The sequence below is a fragment of the Carex rostrata genome, chromosome 31, assembly GCF_964058835.1.
Source record: "Carex rostrata chromosome 31, lpCarRost1.2, whole genome shotgun sequence".
Classification (NCBI taxonomy): Eukaryota; Viridiplantae; Streptophyta; class Magnoliopsida; order Poales; family Cyperaceae; genus Carex; species Carex rostrata.
Window position 1 is genome coordinate 5,493,354 of NC_135948.1, and position 18,833 is coordinate 5,512,186.

The window sequence follows — 18,833 nt, forward strand, 5'->3', positions numbered from 1 at the left end:
TTTCTACGCGTGTCGTTCTCTCGACGAAGCAGAGCGACTCGGAAAACGACAAACAAACGTTCACCACCGTACTTTATGCTGCTCTCTCTTTTTCACGAAAGTAAAAAAGTGAAAATGAAGTAATTTTCACCCCTTGATGCGAACGCGGATTTGCGAAGCCATCATATTAGATCTAACGGTGGCCGTTGAAGTATCACTGTGGAAGAGCGCATCACGATGTAGTGAAATAAGGAGTGGGGTACATTTTTATAGTTGGGTGCGATCCAATGGGTATCGGACCAAATTCGAATCGTTGTCCAAAAAAACCGGTAAGATCTGCATCAAGATTCGGTGTACTTATACCGCATGAACTTTGTAGTTTCCACACAAATCGTAAAGCAAATGGAACGACACAGATCTGTTATCGGACCGAATCTAGTCCGATTCCGATTGCACCTTACGCGAGCTTCTTTGCCTTTTTAAAGTAATAATAAAATAAAAAGTGGGTTTACGAGCAGTCAAAAGTTGAAAAGCGATGTCCGTGTGGGGCATAATCTTGGATGGGTCCAGAAGCAACGGTCGTCTATTCGCAGCGTCCCGACAATTTTACTGATGTAACCTTGACTATTTCGTCTTTCACATAATCACATGTATACCTCCTGAATTAGCAGTTTTTTTTCCCATTAGACCTCTACTTTTGTAAATTTTCAATTCTAAAATATTCATAACTCAAATTATAACATAAAACTGATCGATATATATATATATATATATATATATAGAGGTGGGATCAAGTTACAACAACTATTTTTTATATTTTCAAAGTTCAAATCGTCGATTCAAACTGTTAGATGTGATCTTCACAATAAAATATGCTTTCAAATCAAATTTTACATTTTTTGAAATTTTTTTCCTATTTATTAAGATGGGTACATAATTCAATGGTCTTAATTTGACTAGTTTTTGTACCCATCTTAATAAATAGTAAAAAAAAAATCCAAAAAATGTAAAATTTGGTCTCCAAGCATATTTTATTGTAGAGATCACATCTAACGGTTTGGATCGACGATTTAGACTTTAAAAATGTAAAAAATTGTTGTTGTAACTCAAAAATTATTGTAACTTGATCCCTCCTCATATATATATATATATATTTAACCCGTTACATGCAAACAGAAAAGTTAGTACGTTTAACTTTATTATAATAAAAATTGAGAGTTTGAAAAACCAATCTTCTTGAAAATATTCGCATCAGTAGAATTTTACAAGATCTTGATATCAATAAAAATAATATAAATTAATATAATTACATATGTGCGTACGGAAATATAAATCATATTTAATGATTTAGTTTTGTATTCTCTACCTTTTGAATAAGCCGAATGTCAAATTTGTGCAACTTTAAAATCGGTAGGTCATAATACATCAAGTGTTGAAGTGCTTTGTAAAATTAAATATATTTTTTCACCAGCACTCGATCGGTGACCTGAAATTTTTTAAATTGCACTAAATTTTAAGAGAACATATCTAAACTATCGAAAAATGTATCTATAAGTTTACTTTTTATTTTAATATTAGTTTGTTTGTTGTTACAATTGTCAAATAAGCATGATTGTCTGTATATTTCTTTCCATGTTTTTTTTGTTTTGTTTTGAGAAAAAGAAGAAATAGGTGTCAAAGTCCTTAGTTATTTCGTTTTATTAAATTTAAAAACTGAATTTTGAAAGTATTTTCTAAAAATAAAAGGAAAAATAAACAACCTCAAGAGGGTATATTAAAATCCAAGAATACACCAAAATATAAAATAAAAATAAAAAGCATTTAATGCAGAGACTTCCACTCTGATGAATTTGTTTGGCCAATTCTCTCTCTTGATGCGTCCTTAAAAATTATGTTACATCTCTTCCTCCATATGTGCAACAGTTTCTTGTCCATTTTAACTATGGAGGAGCGCATCACAACATCTTTCAATATTAAATCTGCAACAATTATATTATGAAACTGATGTTATTCTGAAATACCTGAAAGCCACATGCCTGTAAATTACTTATTGATTTCATCCGATCAAAATTATACTATGTATAGTACATATTAGTTCATACTATAGATTAATTTTCTTTATTTTTTAGTTTAAACAGTAAAAAATATAGATCAAATGGAAGCAGCTAACAGTCTCCGGCCCTCAGTCCCCCGAAAATCTCCGAACTTTTTATACTAATCCTATAAACAAGTTCATTAGATCCAGTAATACTATGAAAACAATCATATAAACAAAGTTCAATGGGTATCCTGCAGATGAAACCGCGTGGTCCCAGATGAAAACGCGTGAAAGCTGTTGAAAACGCGTGGTCAACGAACAAAGTACAATTGAAGTACAATCGACAGTTAAACTGGGGACCACCTTCTGTGAACATATTATCCTGTGAACATACAAATATTATCCTGTGAATATATACATATTATCCTGTGAACATACACATATTATTCTGTAAACATACATATTGTACTTGAAATTATGGCAGTTGAAAGCGTGTCGTTGCCGAAAAAGTACTTTTTCCGTTACCGGCGGTTGAAAGCATGTCGGAACTAAGTTAAAAAGAGAAGGTTTTTATTCGCGAGAATTTTCGGGGGACTGTAGTCCGTGGGACGTTATCTTTTTTCTTCAAAAATAATAATTTTCACGTATTCAAATAAAAATTAAATTTTTTTATAAAATATAAAATTTAGTCAACAAATCTATTTTCATATGAAGATTGTATTGACTCGTCAGATCGATTGTTGAACTTTAAAAATAAAAATACTAATTCTTAATCAATATATATAAATATACGATATGCGTAGTATATGACCACAGTATTGTGATCTTAATATGTCGTGTTATATTTTTAACTTTTAAAGTAATAAGATTTGGGATGGTTTAACAAAATTCGATGGGAACAAGCGAATAAATTTCTTTAGCCTGGGTCCTATTTATTGATTGATTTACATTTGACAACAAAATTTTTTAATTTATATAATTTTTTACCTTTAGACATTTTTAAAGGAACAAAATCATCCTTCCACCTCACATATTTTGCCACAAAATATCTTCCCTAATCCCATTAAATTTTTAAAGAAATCGAATTAATGATTTGATTTCTTCTACAAGATCGAAAGTCTAAGAATCAATTCATTTTCCTATATCATTTTTAATGAATTTCTATACAAAAAAAATCGACAAACTCTAATAACAACCGTCAGAAACTTAACTAAATAATATAAATTGATTTTAAATATAAACTTTCATCATTTAAACATGATGTAAATCAATTCTAACCAAATTTGTAATTTTACTATCATCAGCAATTAGGAAACTGTTAGTATTAAACTATCCTGTTTCAATTTAAAAAAATAATAATATATATTGTGTTCCCATAATTAATGATGACAAATTCGAAACTTTAAAAATTCAATTTGCCCGATTTTTAGTTTCGTGGTCAAAACTTTCAAACAAATGCATTCAAACTCAGAATAACTCAAGAAATATAAAAATAAATAGAAGAAGGGCAGGCACATCTAAAAAACATTTATTTGGATTGTTCTACGATAATCTAACAGAAATGATGTAAGGTTGTTGGAAATAATAATACATTTGAATTAGTTGATTGATCGGGTGGTTTAGTTGATTGAATTAAGTTTTAAATTCACGACATTTGATTTGGGCCAAATCGAAACTTCACACATTATTTAATAAGACAAAATTTAAACCGGGTCGGTTTAATTATTCTAGTTCAGCAGTCTTCTAGGAAGCTTCATTCTGATACTTTTTCTTAGTTTAACCTGGCGCAAACTTGGACTTATTATTTTTATAATTATGCTTCTAATTTTGTTATCATACTATCGTACAATTGTGTTACCGATTGATCCGTAATATCTATATTACACTGCAGTTCGTGCTATAGTCTCATATCTTTATTTTTGAAGTTCAAATAACTGATCTGAACTATTTAACATAATTTCAATATAAAAAATATAATTATGTATCAAATTTTATATAATTTTTAGATTTTTTTAAACTTTTTATATAGATTACATGACTATTCGAAGCTAGTGGTTTTTTACTTATCTAAAAAGATAGTACAAAATTTCAAAATATGTAAAAAGTTGATATCCAAATATATTTCATATAGATATCATGTTTTGTGGTTCAGATTGATTGTTTAAAATTTTCAAATAGAGATATGGATCAATAGAACGAGTCCATCTGTAATGAAAATGAATATTTTGAAATTTGATTTTTTCTAAAATGTATTCTAAAAACTAGAGAAAAATATCACGAATTGATAGAAGAAAGAAAAAAAAAAATTTCAAATTGTTCATGAAACAATCAAATTCCATATTCCAACATAAACTTGAAATATACACTTGTCCTTAGAGTGAGTGTACAAATTCTATTTTTTTTTAATATATATATATACTTGCCAAAATTGAAATTTACACATGATTTGCTAGCAATTGGTTACAGAAGATCAAATTTGCGAGCAGCAGAGAAGATACGGACCAATAAAATGATTTATGTGGTTGTTGGATCAAATTGTTTTTGGGATCCGAAATCACTAATAAATGGGAATAAGTTTGGTCTGAAACTGAGATTTATGAGGCTTTATTTGACATTTTCAGAATCCTATGATGCTCTCTAGTCTAGTCTATAAACACAAGCCTCAGTAGGTCAGTACGGAAACAGCTTGGGTCCGGACCCAAAGTTGTTTCAACAAGTTCTCTCACCATCGAATTTGCTTTAGGATTTATGTGTACGGATTTTAAAGCAGATGCGAAATTGCGGACACGAATTCTAAAACAAATCTGACGGTGAAGAAACCCGTTGGAACCAATTTGAGTCCGATGGCTATGGACCCAAACTGATTCCACATATTTGTATTCATGAACGCACCAGAAGGGTCTTGAACAGTTTTTGCTATTTTCAGTTTACGGTACCTTTTTCTAATCGGTCCTCAAATAATTGTAAATTATAAACTTTGTAAGATGTTTCATGTAGGTTTTTTTGTTAATTGATATGATTTATGTGGAAAAAGTCTTATGAAAATGATGCACACATTAATTTATCACGTAACATCATTTTCTTTTTTGTTTGGCATCCTTATGGACATCACGTTTTCAATTAAAGAATATTATAAGGATTATGTATTTTTATATTCGGGAATATATTATGTCAAGTACCAGTCATAAAATAAGATATGACAAATATAAGATGTAGTCGATCCCAAAAAAGAATTGATTTATAATTGATTTGAGTCTTCACTTAATTTCATAATAATTGATTTATAATTTTTTATCTGAATTATGTTCATCTTATCAATTCGACTTAGCTTGGATGAGATGACATAAAATCACCATTTTAACTCTCATAACTTATAATGAAACGTAATATTATTATCAAAATAATTATAGAGGAGGGTTCAAATGCCTCCATTAACTTTAATAATTCAAAATTTAAAACTTAAAAGTCAAAATAAAACCGTTGGATATGATCTCCATCATTTTATCTATGCACATGTAAAAAATTATGACATTTTAATTTTATTTTGATTGTCATCAAGAGCTTGTAAAAAATGCACTAATTTGGATGATTTCTAGACATTAATTTTTGAACTTATTAATTCACATAAAAACAAAATTGAAATGTGATAATTTTTTTATGAGCACATAGATAAAATAACATAGGTTATATCTAACGTTTTATTTTGACTTTTAAGTTTTAAATCTTGAGTTATTAAAATTTTAAAAAATAGAGGCATAATGAAAGCACAAAAAATAAAGGCATTTAATGCTCCTCATAATTATATAGATATGAATATTTCATATGATTGTATCGTCAAATTATAGAAATAAAAAACTTGAAATCTGTTGACAGGGCTTGATCTGACAATCTTAACAACTCTTCTTGAATTGGGTTACAGAATTTCAAAATATATAAACATATTTTTAGGCTTATAAATTTATTTCATATTAATTTTCATACAATTTAAATACCATTGTTATTTGATTAAACATCGTTAAATATGGACCTTTATAAATTCCAAATAATCTGATCAACTGTAATACTTATATTAAATTTCATTATATTTTATTAATGAGAATGGCTAAGCTCAAATCGTTTGTTCCTGGACTCAGGAACAAACAATTCAGTTCTCTGATTTTCGAAGTTCAAATGGCCGATCCAAATCGTTAGATGTTTAATCTATATTAAAATGTGCTTGGAGACAAAATTTTATATTTTTTGAAATTTTTTTACTATTTATTAAGAGGGTTTGAAAATCGCTGTTTTTTTATGGTGCAGAATTTTAATAAAAACAGCAACTTTCAAACCCTCTTAATAAATAGTAAAAAAATTCCAAAAAATATAAAATTTTGTCTCCAAGCACATTTTAATATAGATTAAACATCTAACGGTTTGGATCGGCCATTTGAACTTCGGAAATAGGAGAACCGAATCGTTTGTTCCTGAGTCCAGGAACAAACGATTTGAGCTTAGCCACTCTCTTTATTAATATGATATACATAAAGTATTATAACATTTTTAGTGTTAAATATTATAAAAATAATTTATTATGAAAGATTCCCACTCAAAAATTATTACTGCAAAATCAATAATGGCCTGTGCATAAATCATTTTGAACTTTAATTGAGTGAAAGCACTTGGGCAACATGAAAATGTCCATTATATTATATAAAAAGAAAAGAAAGAACTTTAGTAATGATTACTTTACGCTTTAGGCCCCTCTTTTTTTATTAAATTTCGGGCCTGCTATGAATAAGAGGTGTCCTTGGCAAACCACGCCACCTCTCTCTCTCTCTCTGTTTTTATGTCACCTGACCACTGACACTTGTACACAGAAAAAAGTAGAGAGAGAAACAAAGACAGAGAGAGAGAGAGAGAGAGAGAGAGAGAGCGAAGAAACTTTCCCTTCACACTATTTCTCTCTAAATCCTATATTTCTACTCCAAGTCTTCTTCTTCTTCCCAGGGTTTCTTTCCATGAGCGACGACTCCACCGCTCTCTCGGAAAAAGCGCAAAAGCGAGGTTTCATCTTTTTCTCCTTTTCTTTTTCTATTTTCCCTCTAGCATCGATTCATTCCTTTTAGAAATCAAAATCAATTTGTATAAAGGTGATACATTTGGGGATTTTGATGTGTTGGGTCTCCGATGGTTTCACATTAGGTCCGGCGAAGCTTAAATCTTTGGTTTATTTATGATCGAACTTAAATGTTTGGTTTATTTGTTTATTCTTCGACAAGCGTTTTTGTTTGTTTTTGGGATTAATTTGTATAGGTGATGAATCTGTTTTCCTTTATTTACCCTTTGTCAAATTGTGCCTTTGTTTGTCTAAAATAAAAATAACTTTATTTGGGAAGCCACACTGGTAAAATATATATATCCTTGGTTATTTATAGGTAACCAGTGCTTTAGTTGGTTGAAGGCATTATATATTGTTGTTTCATTTTTCTTTCCTTTTTTTTTAAGGATTTTTAAGTTGATCAGAAATCAAATCTTTGTTGAAGTGTCTATTTATTGATACTAGTTTTGCAAACCTGCGTAGATTGCTTGTGGATTCATTCAAGTTCAAAAAATGGAAAATAATGGAAAATAAAATGAAAAGGTTAATAATTTACACTTGTTTTAAAAAAAGAAAAAGCGAAGGAAAAGAAAAGAAAAGAAAAGAAAAGAAAAGAGAGCCTGTGGGCTCATTTGATACTCTATTATCTCTCTGTTAGCTTCTAGAAAGCGACTCTCTGGTAAAGAAGGGGTTTTGTTTGCAAGAATTTATTGTAGCATTTAATTCATATCATTTATTTATTTTAGATCCTTTCCATCTAAGTATCGTCTCTTGAAATTCTAATTCAAAATATTATCATTCAAAATTTTCAGGGATTTCTTCTTCAAATGCTTAGGAAGATAACTAAAGCAATCGAGAAAGATCAAATTAAAGCAGATCAAATGATGTCAGAAACTCTCAACTCATCATCTGATTCTCTCTCCCAGAAGGCTACATTTTTCCGGGTTTCGGGTCTGTTTGTAAGGCTGAGCTCAAAGGGTATAGACCCCGATTTGGCTTGGAGCCCGACTTCCCCATTAGATCTAAAAACCTTTTCTAACCTTGGTAGCTTCTCTCTCATGTCCCCAAAATCTCCAAATGTCGAATCAAAACCAAAGACTTGGGATTCAAGCAAGGTGGGTCTGGGCTTGATCGATGTCTTAAAGGAAGAAAATTCACAGGTTGGTAGCAGAAAGGTGCTTATCGGGTCTGAATTTAAGAAACCAAACTTGGATCTGTTACCCGAACCGCACAAAGCCGAGAGCTTTGAGATGAAAATAGATCAAGTTTCGAGTCCCCTTTCCATGAGCGAGATAGCAGAATCGGAGGATTACACCTGTATCACAACTCACGGGCTGGTTCCAACAAAAACCCACATTTTTGGGGATTGCATTTTGGAGCCGCCCAAGGGCTCCCCACCTGAGCATAATACCTTTTGGTCGATTGAGCCCATTGAAAGCTCCCAATTTGAAGCCTCTGGCAATTTTTTGAAAATCTGTGGATATTGCAACAAAAAATTGCCAGAAGGGAAGGATATTTACATGTACCTGTAAGTGGTTTTCTTTCTCTAGTTTATTGTTTTCTTTGTATATTTTCAGTCACTTTGGCGAAGCATCCAGATTAGAAATAATAGTTTGTTTGATTAGGGATTCTCATACTTAAAATTCAAACAAATGCCACATGATTGGTATAGAATAAGCTTGTTTGGTACCAATACTTAAAGATCTTTTGTCTGAAGACATGATCAAGCACCATATAGATCCTATTTAGAGTATTGTTTCTTGAACAACTATTTCATAGCAGTGTTTAGTAGAGTTAACTATGACTATATATTTTATATGTTTCATCAATGACCTTATATTTAAAATACACGTCTAAATTTGTAGGGGTGAGAAGGCATTTTGTACCCAGGAATGCAGATCCTATTATATAGGGGAGGAAATAGAAGACGCAGTGATGATGGATGAGTCGCTTAGCTTAACAAATTTGGCTGAATAATTGGATAAATTCCCAAAATTGCAAATTTGTGTCCGATCATGAAATGAGCTGTTCCTGTTTATCTCTTGCAGCCATTAGTGATCTCTTTATTTTGCAATTTCTTAATCCTATTTTTGTATTTTTTTTTTAACCTTTTTCCCCTCTTTGTTTTGAGTGGAAATATGATTTCCGTTCTACATATTTACTGAACGGAAATGTATCTTTTTTTTTTCCTATTTTTTGGGCTCTTATTATTATATGTATTCCTAAGAATGAGAGGTTCTTCGACATGGTTATGACCTGGTAATATATATATATATTTTATCTTTGCTATATTATATATAATATACCTCCTCTCTTTTCTTTGTATCAGCAATATATTTCATGCCTTCTCAGCTACCCGGAAAATAATGTTATGTACCACAGAAGCGTGTTCCTTTCAAGCAAAGTCTCTATGCAACCTTCTCCTGAAGTTAGCAGTGACCGCTAAACATTTCATTAAAATAAGTAAACAAAAAAAAAGATCAAGCTAAAGATTCAGTAAATCAAGGGCAGAATTTAACACCCGAAAGGCACGCTATAACATTAAAAAGGAAACAAAACCCTGCAGTGCTCTCCCCACAATCTCGTATTGTTAGGGGTGGCGAAAAAGCTCGTAGCTTGTGGTTCGATCGTGACTCGTATCTAACTCGCTAATAGCTATTAGCTCGTTACTGAACTGAGATATTAATGAGCCAGTTTGTTATTAGTTCGGTCCAAAATTAAAGAGTTCAAGCTAGGATCTAGTTTGCTCGCTAGTTCAGCTAGATATAAATTTGTGTGTACATTTATTGTTTATTTCGGTCTAAAAAATATAAAATTTATTTTCTTCTTAAAACAAGATTCAGCCAAATCTAACTCGTCAAATCATGAGATAACTCAATCCAGTTTGTGATGATTTCAAGCTAAGATTTCATCTCGGACTCTTAAAGTTAGCTAGCTTGTGACTCGAACGAGCTAGCTCATAACGAGTTCAAACTGACCTCAACTCGTGATAACGAACTACTGTCGTCATATAGTCTCTAACCTTTAAAAAAAAAAAAAGACGTAGCAAAGAAAAAACAAGACGACGTAACATTAACATAGTCTGGCTTGATCAGCCACTGCCAAGGTTTAAAAAAAAGGTCTGGTTCGAACTTCAGAAACTTTGCTCCTCTTCTCAAAATCATTAGATTTTAGCTTAAAATTATATCGGGAACCAACGGCCAACTAATTTCTTTTATCTTGCATTTAAATCACCGACTCATTGTACTACCAAGATTAAAAGGCTTGTTTGTGGCTATTATTTTAATTTGTTTAGATTCTTTATATGTAACATTGTTTTCTTCAACGAAAACAATAATCTTTTTATTGAAAGATCATTATGTCGAATACCGACATTTTTATTTTTACCCAATTAAAAAAATAATTTAATAATAATAACCATGATCCAAGAACATTATTAAAACTACCCAACCCGTGGAATTTTTCCACGGTTCCAACCTCTTTTTTTTTTTTTTTTTTTTTACAAAACAGAATTTTTTATTTTTTGAATTGAAATATTAGAAATATTGAATATATTTCTTTAAAAATAGATGAAATACAATATAATTTAATTTATTAGAAAGACTGTAACAAATAACTCGGATCAATATTTTTCTGGCCGGATTTTTCACGGTTGTAAGAAAAATAAATATATTTCTTTATGTGTTATTGGAAAAAAATAAAAATACTTAGATTCTGAGTTATTGATCCCGGTTCAAAAGTCACTTTGAGAATATTGTGATCTTTCTAATACATTTAATTTATAAAAAATTATATCTATTTTGAGAATTATTTTTGAAAAATAATTATTAAATAAATTAAAGTTTTTATTTTTTTCAAAAATAGATACAACTTTTTATAAATTAAATGTATTAAAAAGATCACAATATTTTCTGAATTACCTAGAAGTGACTTTTGAACTGGGATCAATAACTCAGAATGTAAGTATTTTTATTTTTTTTTCCAATAACACAAAGAAATATATTAATTTTTCTTACAACCGTGAAAAATATTGATCCGAGTTATTTGTTACAGTCTTTCTAATAAATTAAATTATATTGTATTTCATCTATTTTTAAAGAAATATATTCAACATTTCTAATATTTTAATTCAAAAAATAAAAAATTATGTTTTGTAAAAAAAAAAAAGAAGAGGTTGGACCGTGGAAAAATTCCACGGGTTGGGTAGTTTTAATAATGTTCTTGGATCATGGTTATTATTATTAAATTATTTTTTTAATTGAGTAAAAATAAAAATGTCGGTGTCGAATACATGGCCTAATAAAAACAAGAAAATATATAACAAAAATTAAACACAATACTTCAAACTTAAATTAGTAATTAGTGTTTACTTCGTAAGTTCCATCATTTTACAATTTAAATATTTTCAGAATTTTTTTTATTAACTTTATTTAATTTATTTAATTTTGATTCTAGCGTGTTAGTATACATTGTTCTTTTGGTACCAAATTTTCTGAACGATTATGATTGAAGTATGGAGAGTATGGGTTGTGCCTTCTAAAAATTCAAATATTCTCCATATTTCAATCATGACCGTCCAGATAATGAATTGACGGATTGATGCACCGTGTTGGCAAGGTATTTGATTCCTTTTTTTTTTTTTTTAAATGATAAGTATTTTCCACAAATATATCAAGCAATCATTTTAGCATATTTTTGTCATATTTCCGTGCATACTAATAAGTATAAAATTTTGTAAATTAATTTATAAATTTCTGTATCAGAAAAATCTCATTGTAAATAATTTCGTAACAACTAAACATGTCAAGTCTGTGAACAAACATATTTGATTTCTACACACAAAAAACGTAATTTGTAACTTCTTTTATTTTTATTTTATTTTATTGGAGCAACTATAAGCTCCAAAAAAAACCATTATAATTAGCGTCTATGTCACATCCAAACAGATAGACTGTCAGAATACTGTTGCCTTGTGGGTACATTCCATATTTCCATCGCAATCTATTAAAATTATCCATAGACTTAAACAAAATAAATTCCAAAAGGGAATCTTTTCATTGTATAGGACACTGGAGTCGGGACTAAAAAACATTTCTGCCAGAATTGAATTATTTGAGAATTGATGTTTTTTGTTTTAATACTATTACGAACGCGTACCTCAATTTTAATGTTTTCTGTTAACACACTAAATTCCATGTCCAGTCTAATCACATATTGCTAACATTTACATGTTGTTATCGTGCCACAAATTTTACACATTTCATTTGCCTGAGGCCTTTTACTTTAATGAGAGAGAGAGAGAGAGAGAGAGGAAAAAAGTGTTTAAACAAAGAATCCTAACCACAAATCCACTAATTTAGGTCTTTGAATGAGACTGGAAGGTTTTACCATCACCTGTTGATTATACAAATAAGCCCAATTTCATGAAGGACCTTATTTGAACATAATGAAATGATGATCAAAACTCTCAAATTATTATTGTTCTCTGTGTTTCACTGTTATACCTTTGATTAACCATGCATAATTTCAGAAAGGACATGCTCTGAGTGGGAAAAATGGCATGGTGGAGCTGGCTCTGTCACGGAACGGCATGGCACGTGTTACTGTTGCGTGCCGTGATCAGTTTGTAGAAAATTTAGCACGGCACGGCACGGCACGTAATCACGCGAGTCACGTGTAATTAGGACCGTTAGGTCTTAATCAAATGATGAATCTTGTATAAACTAATTTAAATTATGAAAAAAATAGTTAAACGTGAGAACCGTGACTGGTTACGTTTGGACACGGCACGGGTCACGTGACTCGCGTGCCATGACCACTCCTCAACATTTTGGTCATGGCACGGCACGGGTCACTGTTCACTTAGTCACGGCACGGTACGGCATGAAATCAAAATCACGGCGTGTTAGTCATGCCACGGCATGGCACGTTACGTTTTTTCCACTCTACATACCATTGGCCATTGCTGACCTTTATTTTATTCCTTTTTTGCTTGTCAGTTATAGCCTGGACAGGTTTGAAGTTGTAATCAGATGCCTTGTACGTGAAACCATGGTGCAGTAGCCTTCCTTCATTTTCATACATGTTTTACCAATCATTATGGTGGAGTGGTCAACAAATATAATTGTACATATATAGATCGATTTCTTACAGAGACAGAATTGCATATTGTGTTTACGAACTCACAATAATATCACATACATTATGCAATATCTTCAATTCTCAGAATTTGTAGATTTTTAATTTTCGTCTCCTTGACTTCCTTATAGGGATAATGTTTCATATATCCTTCAAAACTCTTACAGCTTTTTATTTACCCCTCAAATCTTTAATTTCTCTTATTTACCTCTCAACTTGTTAAATTGTTTCTTATTTGTCTTTTTTTTATTAACCTTTCACTTAAATTATGAAAACTCTTTTCTTTATCTAAGCTTTGAAAATAAAGACAAAATTACCCTTTGTTCTTTCTCTTGAAGCACAAAATGGATATACCAATCCTAAGAAGCAAGAGCAAGCACCAAGCAGTAGAAGAACAAACTGTAGCAAAAGATATCAGCCAAAAGGCAAAGAAGATATATTGATACAACATGACTCTCGTGTAATGCAATGGAAAGAAGAACACCTTTGCTGTGCTCTATGACTTGTCAAATAAGAGATATCGGGAGCAATGAGCGGAGCGATATGAACTCAAAATTTAGGCATGTGATGTGTCTTCATTGTCAAATCATCTCTAACTAGATTCTATTGCAAATTCAATTAAGATTAAAAGCAAAAAAAAATACTGTGATCTATCACCAGCACCAATACTGGTATGGTTTTCACAAGCCGCTAATTCCTGAAGTATCGGCATGGGCTAAGTTATTATTTAATTTAAAACAGATTCAAGGTAAGCACCTCTGTTTTAAGTGCATTATGCACTTAAGAAACTAAAACTGAAATATCTATATATATGAGCAAAACTAGGGTGTGATATGCTCACCAAGAGGAGTTGGTGAGCACACCTCCAAAAGACTATCGAATTGATTTCGAACTACGAATTCAAACCGTTGAAATCTAAGTACTTCATGAGTGATGCATACATACAAAATTTTTAAAGTCTCGAATTCATTTAAGTGGTCAAAAAAAATAAAAAATTAATACAAAAAACAATTAAAAAAAATAACTTATAAAATGTTAATTGTTTTGACCGCTTGACCATGTGCTAAATAAATTCAAAACTTACAAATTTTTGCATGTACATGCATCACTCACGAAGTATATGGATTTCAACGGTTTGGATTCATAGTTCGAAATCAATCCAATAGGTTTTTGGTGTGCTCACCAACCCCTCCTGGTGAGCACATCACACCTTAGTTTTGCTCTATATATAGAGAGAGAGAGAGAGTTGGGCTATGGTATTTTGCGAAGTAAAACGAGTATTTTACTTTACGTTTATATCTTCAATTCTAAAGTTCAAAACGTCGATCTGAACCGTTCAAGTTGATCTCCATATTAAATTGTACTTGGAGACCAAATTTTATATTTGTTGGATTTTTTTTTGACATTTTTTTAAGAATTTTTTAATATCACTGTTTTTCAGAAAATTCTGGACCATCGAAAACAGCAATTTTAAAATATTCTAAAGAAATAGTAAAAAAATTTCAAAAAATATAAAATTTGGTCTCCAAGCACAATTTAATATAGTGATAAACTTGAACGGTTCGGATCGACATTTTGAACTTTAGAATTGAAGATATAGACGTGAAGTAAAACACTCATTTTACTTCGCGAAGCAACGTAGTCCAACTCTGTGTGTGTATTCATAGGCCAGCAAGACCCCTATATGCAATGGAATTTCTCCCATATAAGCTCAGCTTCAATAGTTGCGCAAGGACTATAGAAGAGATAAAGCTGAAATGAGGTCTTGTGCAATTTATGGAGCTTTTGGCTGTGACAAAACTTCTTTTATCTTTGATATGCTTAACACTCGAAAATGGAGAACTTTATCCTAAAAGCGAGTCTATCCCACGACTTCTAAACATTGAGATTAATTAACTCTGCGAAGCCACAAAAAATTCAAACTCAGCATTAGAGGGAGTAATTCATCTTTTTCTTTTTGGTGCGTGTACGGTGTTAGTGTTGTAGATACTAAGGCCAAGTCATAGATTTAGCGTACCTGACTACCTTCATTGCAAAATATGAAAGAAATGTTGTATTTTGGCTGGAATTCATTTTGCACTTCAAGAGAAAGAACAAAGGGTAATTTTGTCTTTTATTTTAAAGCATATATAAATTAAGGAGTTTTTATAATTTAAGTAAAAAGATTAATTAGAGAAAGGGCAAGTAAAAAGCAGTATAACAAGTTGAGAAGTAAATAAGAGAAATTAAAGATTTAAAAGGTAAATAAGAAGAAGGGTATATGAAAAATTATTCCCAAAAATGAAGTTACAAATATATTAGATAAAGCGGTAGCGTATTTGCTACAATTTAAGATTCGTCGTCGTCAACACAAATTTGAATGCAATTAAACTACTTTATTTTCAAGCCATCGTATATAATAAATCGGTCTCTATACTGCACAATATATATACACAGCGTTAACCATAGAGAAACTATAATTCTGGCAACGGTTTGATCAGTTATTAATTAAGATTACGAAGAAGCAGGGGCGGATGCAGGATTTCTGTCAGGGGGGGTCAGTAATCGAATTCAATTAGCTTATTGGATTCAAACCCATTAGCTAGTAGGATATAATTCAACATAACAAAAAAAACATACCAACACAACAAAAAAACAACACTTCTAAATGTCGAAATCAATAATCCAACATAAAAAAAAACAACAAAAAATAAGACAATCTTACATGATAAAAATAACACTTCTAATATCCTTTTACATATTAAAAAACAACACTTCTAAATGAGGATTCCTCGACGAGCCTTCATGTTTTGAAACCTTTCCATAATTCTTTCATTGCTCACCCTCTTGAACAAATCCTTCTCAATAAAAGTAATCAAACAATCGTTCATCCACTGATCTCCCATTCTACTTCTCATACTGGTTTTCACAATATTCATTGCCGAAAATGCCCTTTCGACACTAGCTGTAGCTACCGGTAATATCAATCCCAATTTCACTAACTTGTAAACCAAGGGATGAGCATTGTGCCTATTCGTTTTCACCATTTTTTCAGAAAGTTCAAGTATAGTGCTTACCTCCAAAAAAACTCTATCATCTTGCACATCCAAAATGTAATTCTCCAATTGACTATTTAGGATGGGAAGCTCAAATTGGTTGAAATCAGAAGGATAGAATTGAGCTAATTGAACCAACTTTTCTATGTCAAATGCTGAAAAAGAGTTTCTCGGATCTAAACATGACATACAAATAAGAAGTTGAGTATTTGTTTCGTTGAATCTATCATTAAGTTCCTTCAATTGCATATCAATAACTGTGTTAAAAAGATCCACACGATAATAATGCAAATTAGTTGTGCCTGTTTGGTACCTTGGGTTATCGAAGTACTCTTCCTCCATACTTGGAACTTTAATACTGTGTTTCTCACAAAATGCACATACTTTTTTTAATAATAATTCCCAACCACTATCCCTCATGTGTTGCAAGCGTTGTTTAGCAATATTCACCAACCGAATAGCATTCACCATATCTTGACTTTTGCATTGCAAGGTTTGCGATAGATTATGCGTGATGATTAATGTATCCCTCATGAGAAGCAACACAAATACAAATTCAAAATTTTGTATTTCTCTACGTAATCCACGCGCCTCTGACCTTTGCTGCCATGTTGACCCATCCATTTCTATTTGCTCAATTACCCTAAACGTGGGTGAAAATAGTACCACCAAACTATTTAAAGTGTTGAAATGAGAACTCCATCGGGTATCACCGGCACGTGCAAGGCTCGATTCTTGGTTCAAACCACTTCCGGTTACTATCTCTTCACTTGAAATAGCTTCCACAACATTAATTCTCGCCTCATCACGCAATTGATCACGTCTTTTACAAGATCCACCAGTAACATTGAGCAATCTAGCAACCATTTGAAAAAATAATCCAACCTGAGCATGATTATTCGCTACCGCAACGAGAGTTAGTTGCAATTGATGGGCAAAGCAATGCACGTAGTATGCAGACTCATTCTCATTCATGATCAATGCTTTGAGACCATTGAACTCCCCGCTCATGTTACTAGCTCCATCATAACCTTGACCACGCAATCGAGAGAGAGATAGACCATGCTTGCCAAATAAATTCTCAAGTGCCGCCTTCAAACACAACGCTGTAGTATCGGAAACATGAACGATACCTAGAAACCGTTCGACAACAGAACCACTCTTGTTCACAAACCGAATAACAACCGCCATTTGCTCTTTGGTTGAGGCATCTCTTGCCTCATCAATTAAAACCGAGAACAATTCATCTCCAAGCTCTGCAATTATATCCTTAGTTGTCTCCTCTGCACAAGCATTGACTATATCCTTCTGGATCTCAGGTGCAATCAACTTTAGATTTTGGGGAGCCTTATCAAAAATCACCTTATCTATTTCTTCATTATGATCTCCTAAAAATCTCAAAAGTTCACGGAAATTTCCTTCATTAAAAGAGCTTTCGGACTCGTCATGTCCGCGAAATGCCAAACCTTGCCTGCAAAGGAATTTAACACAATCTACAATAGCACCTAACTGCATTCGATAATCCCTCTCTTGTCTAACAGTTTGTTTGTTCACCACAGCACGAATGCTTTGTGCTTGGTTCATCAAATCTAAGCATTTCTTTCGAGCCTGATTGTGCCAAGAGAGAGAATCACCAACATGCTCCTCAAAAGATTTTGTGGCCTTTTTCCAATTTCTAAAACCTTCTCCTACAAAGTTAGTCCCTCCACCTGAACCAAGATTTTCCGGTCTAAATAAATAGCAACAGAGGCAAAAGGCCGCATCCTTTTCAATGCTATATTCCAACCAAACTTTGTGTAGACCAAACCAAGAGGGGTTAAATCTTCTCATTGCACCACTAAAATTTCTTTGGGGGAAAACATGGTTGTGAGGTTGACATGGGCCATGCCCCTCGATTAGGTAATATCGACGGATACGATCACGCTCATTTGGATTATAATCCAATATAGGTTTTCTTTGAGCAGGATCAGAAGGAGGATCTTGTTCATCACTAATAACCTCATTTATTGAATTAGAACTCGAAGATGAATCAAACGGACGTTTAGGTACCCTCTGATAGAACTTGTCCATTTCTTTTACCCTATAAATTTGAAAAAAATAAATCAAGTTAAACCCTAAACCTTAATTCAAGTAAACCCTAAACCCTAATTACCATTACCAATTTATCATGATCAATTTATTCTAATTCCATGAACAAATTAATTTCATGAATCAATTTATCCTAATTTGAGTAAGAGAGGGAATCATAGATTAATTTACCGTGAGATTCTTGTAAATTAGAGTTCAATCCGCCTCACTGCCTCAGTTCAGCTGTGAGCCGTCCATTTAGATTATGAGATTCAGAGAGAGGGCGAGAGCTGCTAGCATCGATTTTGTTTTCAGGAGCTGCATTGATTTCGTTTTCAGAGGGCGAGAGCTGCGTGCCTGCGTCGTTTTCAATTTTGCTGCGTCGCTTTCAATTTTGCTGCGTCGTCGCCGTCGTCTTCAGAGAGAGAGAGTTGCGCAATTCGAATAAATTTTTGGGCTCCGCTAAAAGCAATGCAGCTGATTCGAATAGATTTGTCAT

At 32.1% G+C, this 18,833-nt stretch overlaps 2 protein-coding genes across 4 annotated transcripts; one reads left to right on the plus strand and one right to left on the minus strand.

Moving 5' to 3' along the window:
• The first annotated feature begins 6,827 nt into the window (after window positions 1–6,827).
• On the plus strand, window positions 6,828–9,382 carry LOC144547641 (FCS-Like Zinc finger 8-like). Of its 3 annotated transcripts, none has more exons than XM_078296327.1 (3): window positions 6,828–7,060; window positions 7,907–8,622; window positions 8,960–9,382. In XM_078296327.1, exons 2-3 carry the CDS (start codon window positions 7,922–7,924, stop codon window positions 9,069–9,071), a joined length of 813 nt encoding a protein of 270 aa, XP_078152453.1. In that variant the 5' UTR covers window positions 6,828–7,060; window positions 7,907–7,921; the 3' UTR covers window positions 9,072–9,382. The 3 variants fall into 3 exon arrangements, with proteins under 3 accessions (XP_078152453.1, XP_078152456.1, XP_078152455.1); XM_078296330.1 differs by having other exon boundaries at window positions 6,898–7,060; window positions 7,907–8,650; window positions 8,698–9,004; XM_078296329.1 differs by lacking the exon at window positions 6,828–7,060 and adding an exon at window positions 7,096–7,198.
• Window positions 9,383–15,797: 6,415 nt separating this feature from the next.
• LOC144547488 (uncharacterized) lies at window positions 15,798–18,372 on the minus strand. The gene has a single exon (XM_078296154.1). It carries the CDS (start codon window positions 18,335–18,337, stop codon window positions 15,989–15,991), a length of 2,349 nt encoding a protein of 782 aa, XP_078152280.1. The 5' UTR covers window positions 18,338–18,372; the 3' UTR covers window positions 15,798–15,988.
• Window positions 18,373–18,833: the final 461 nt, after the last annotated feature.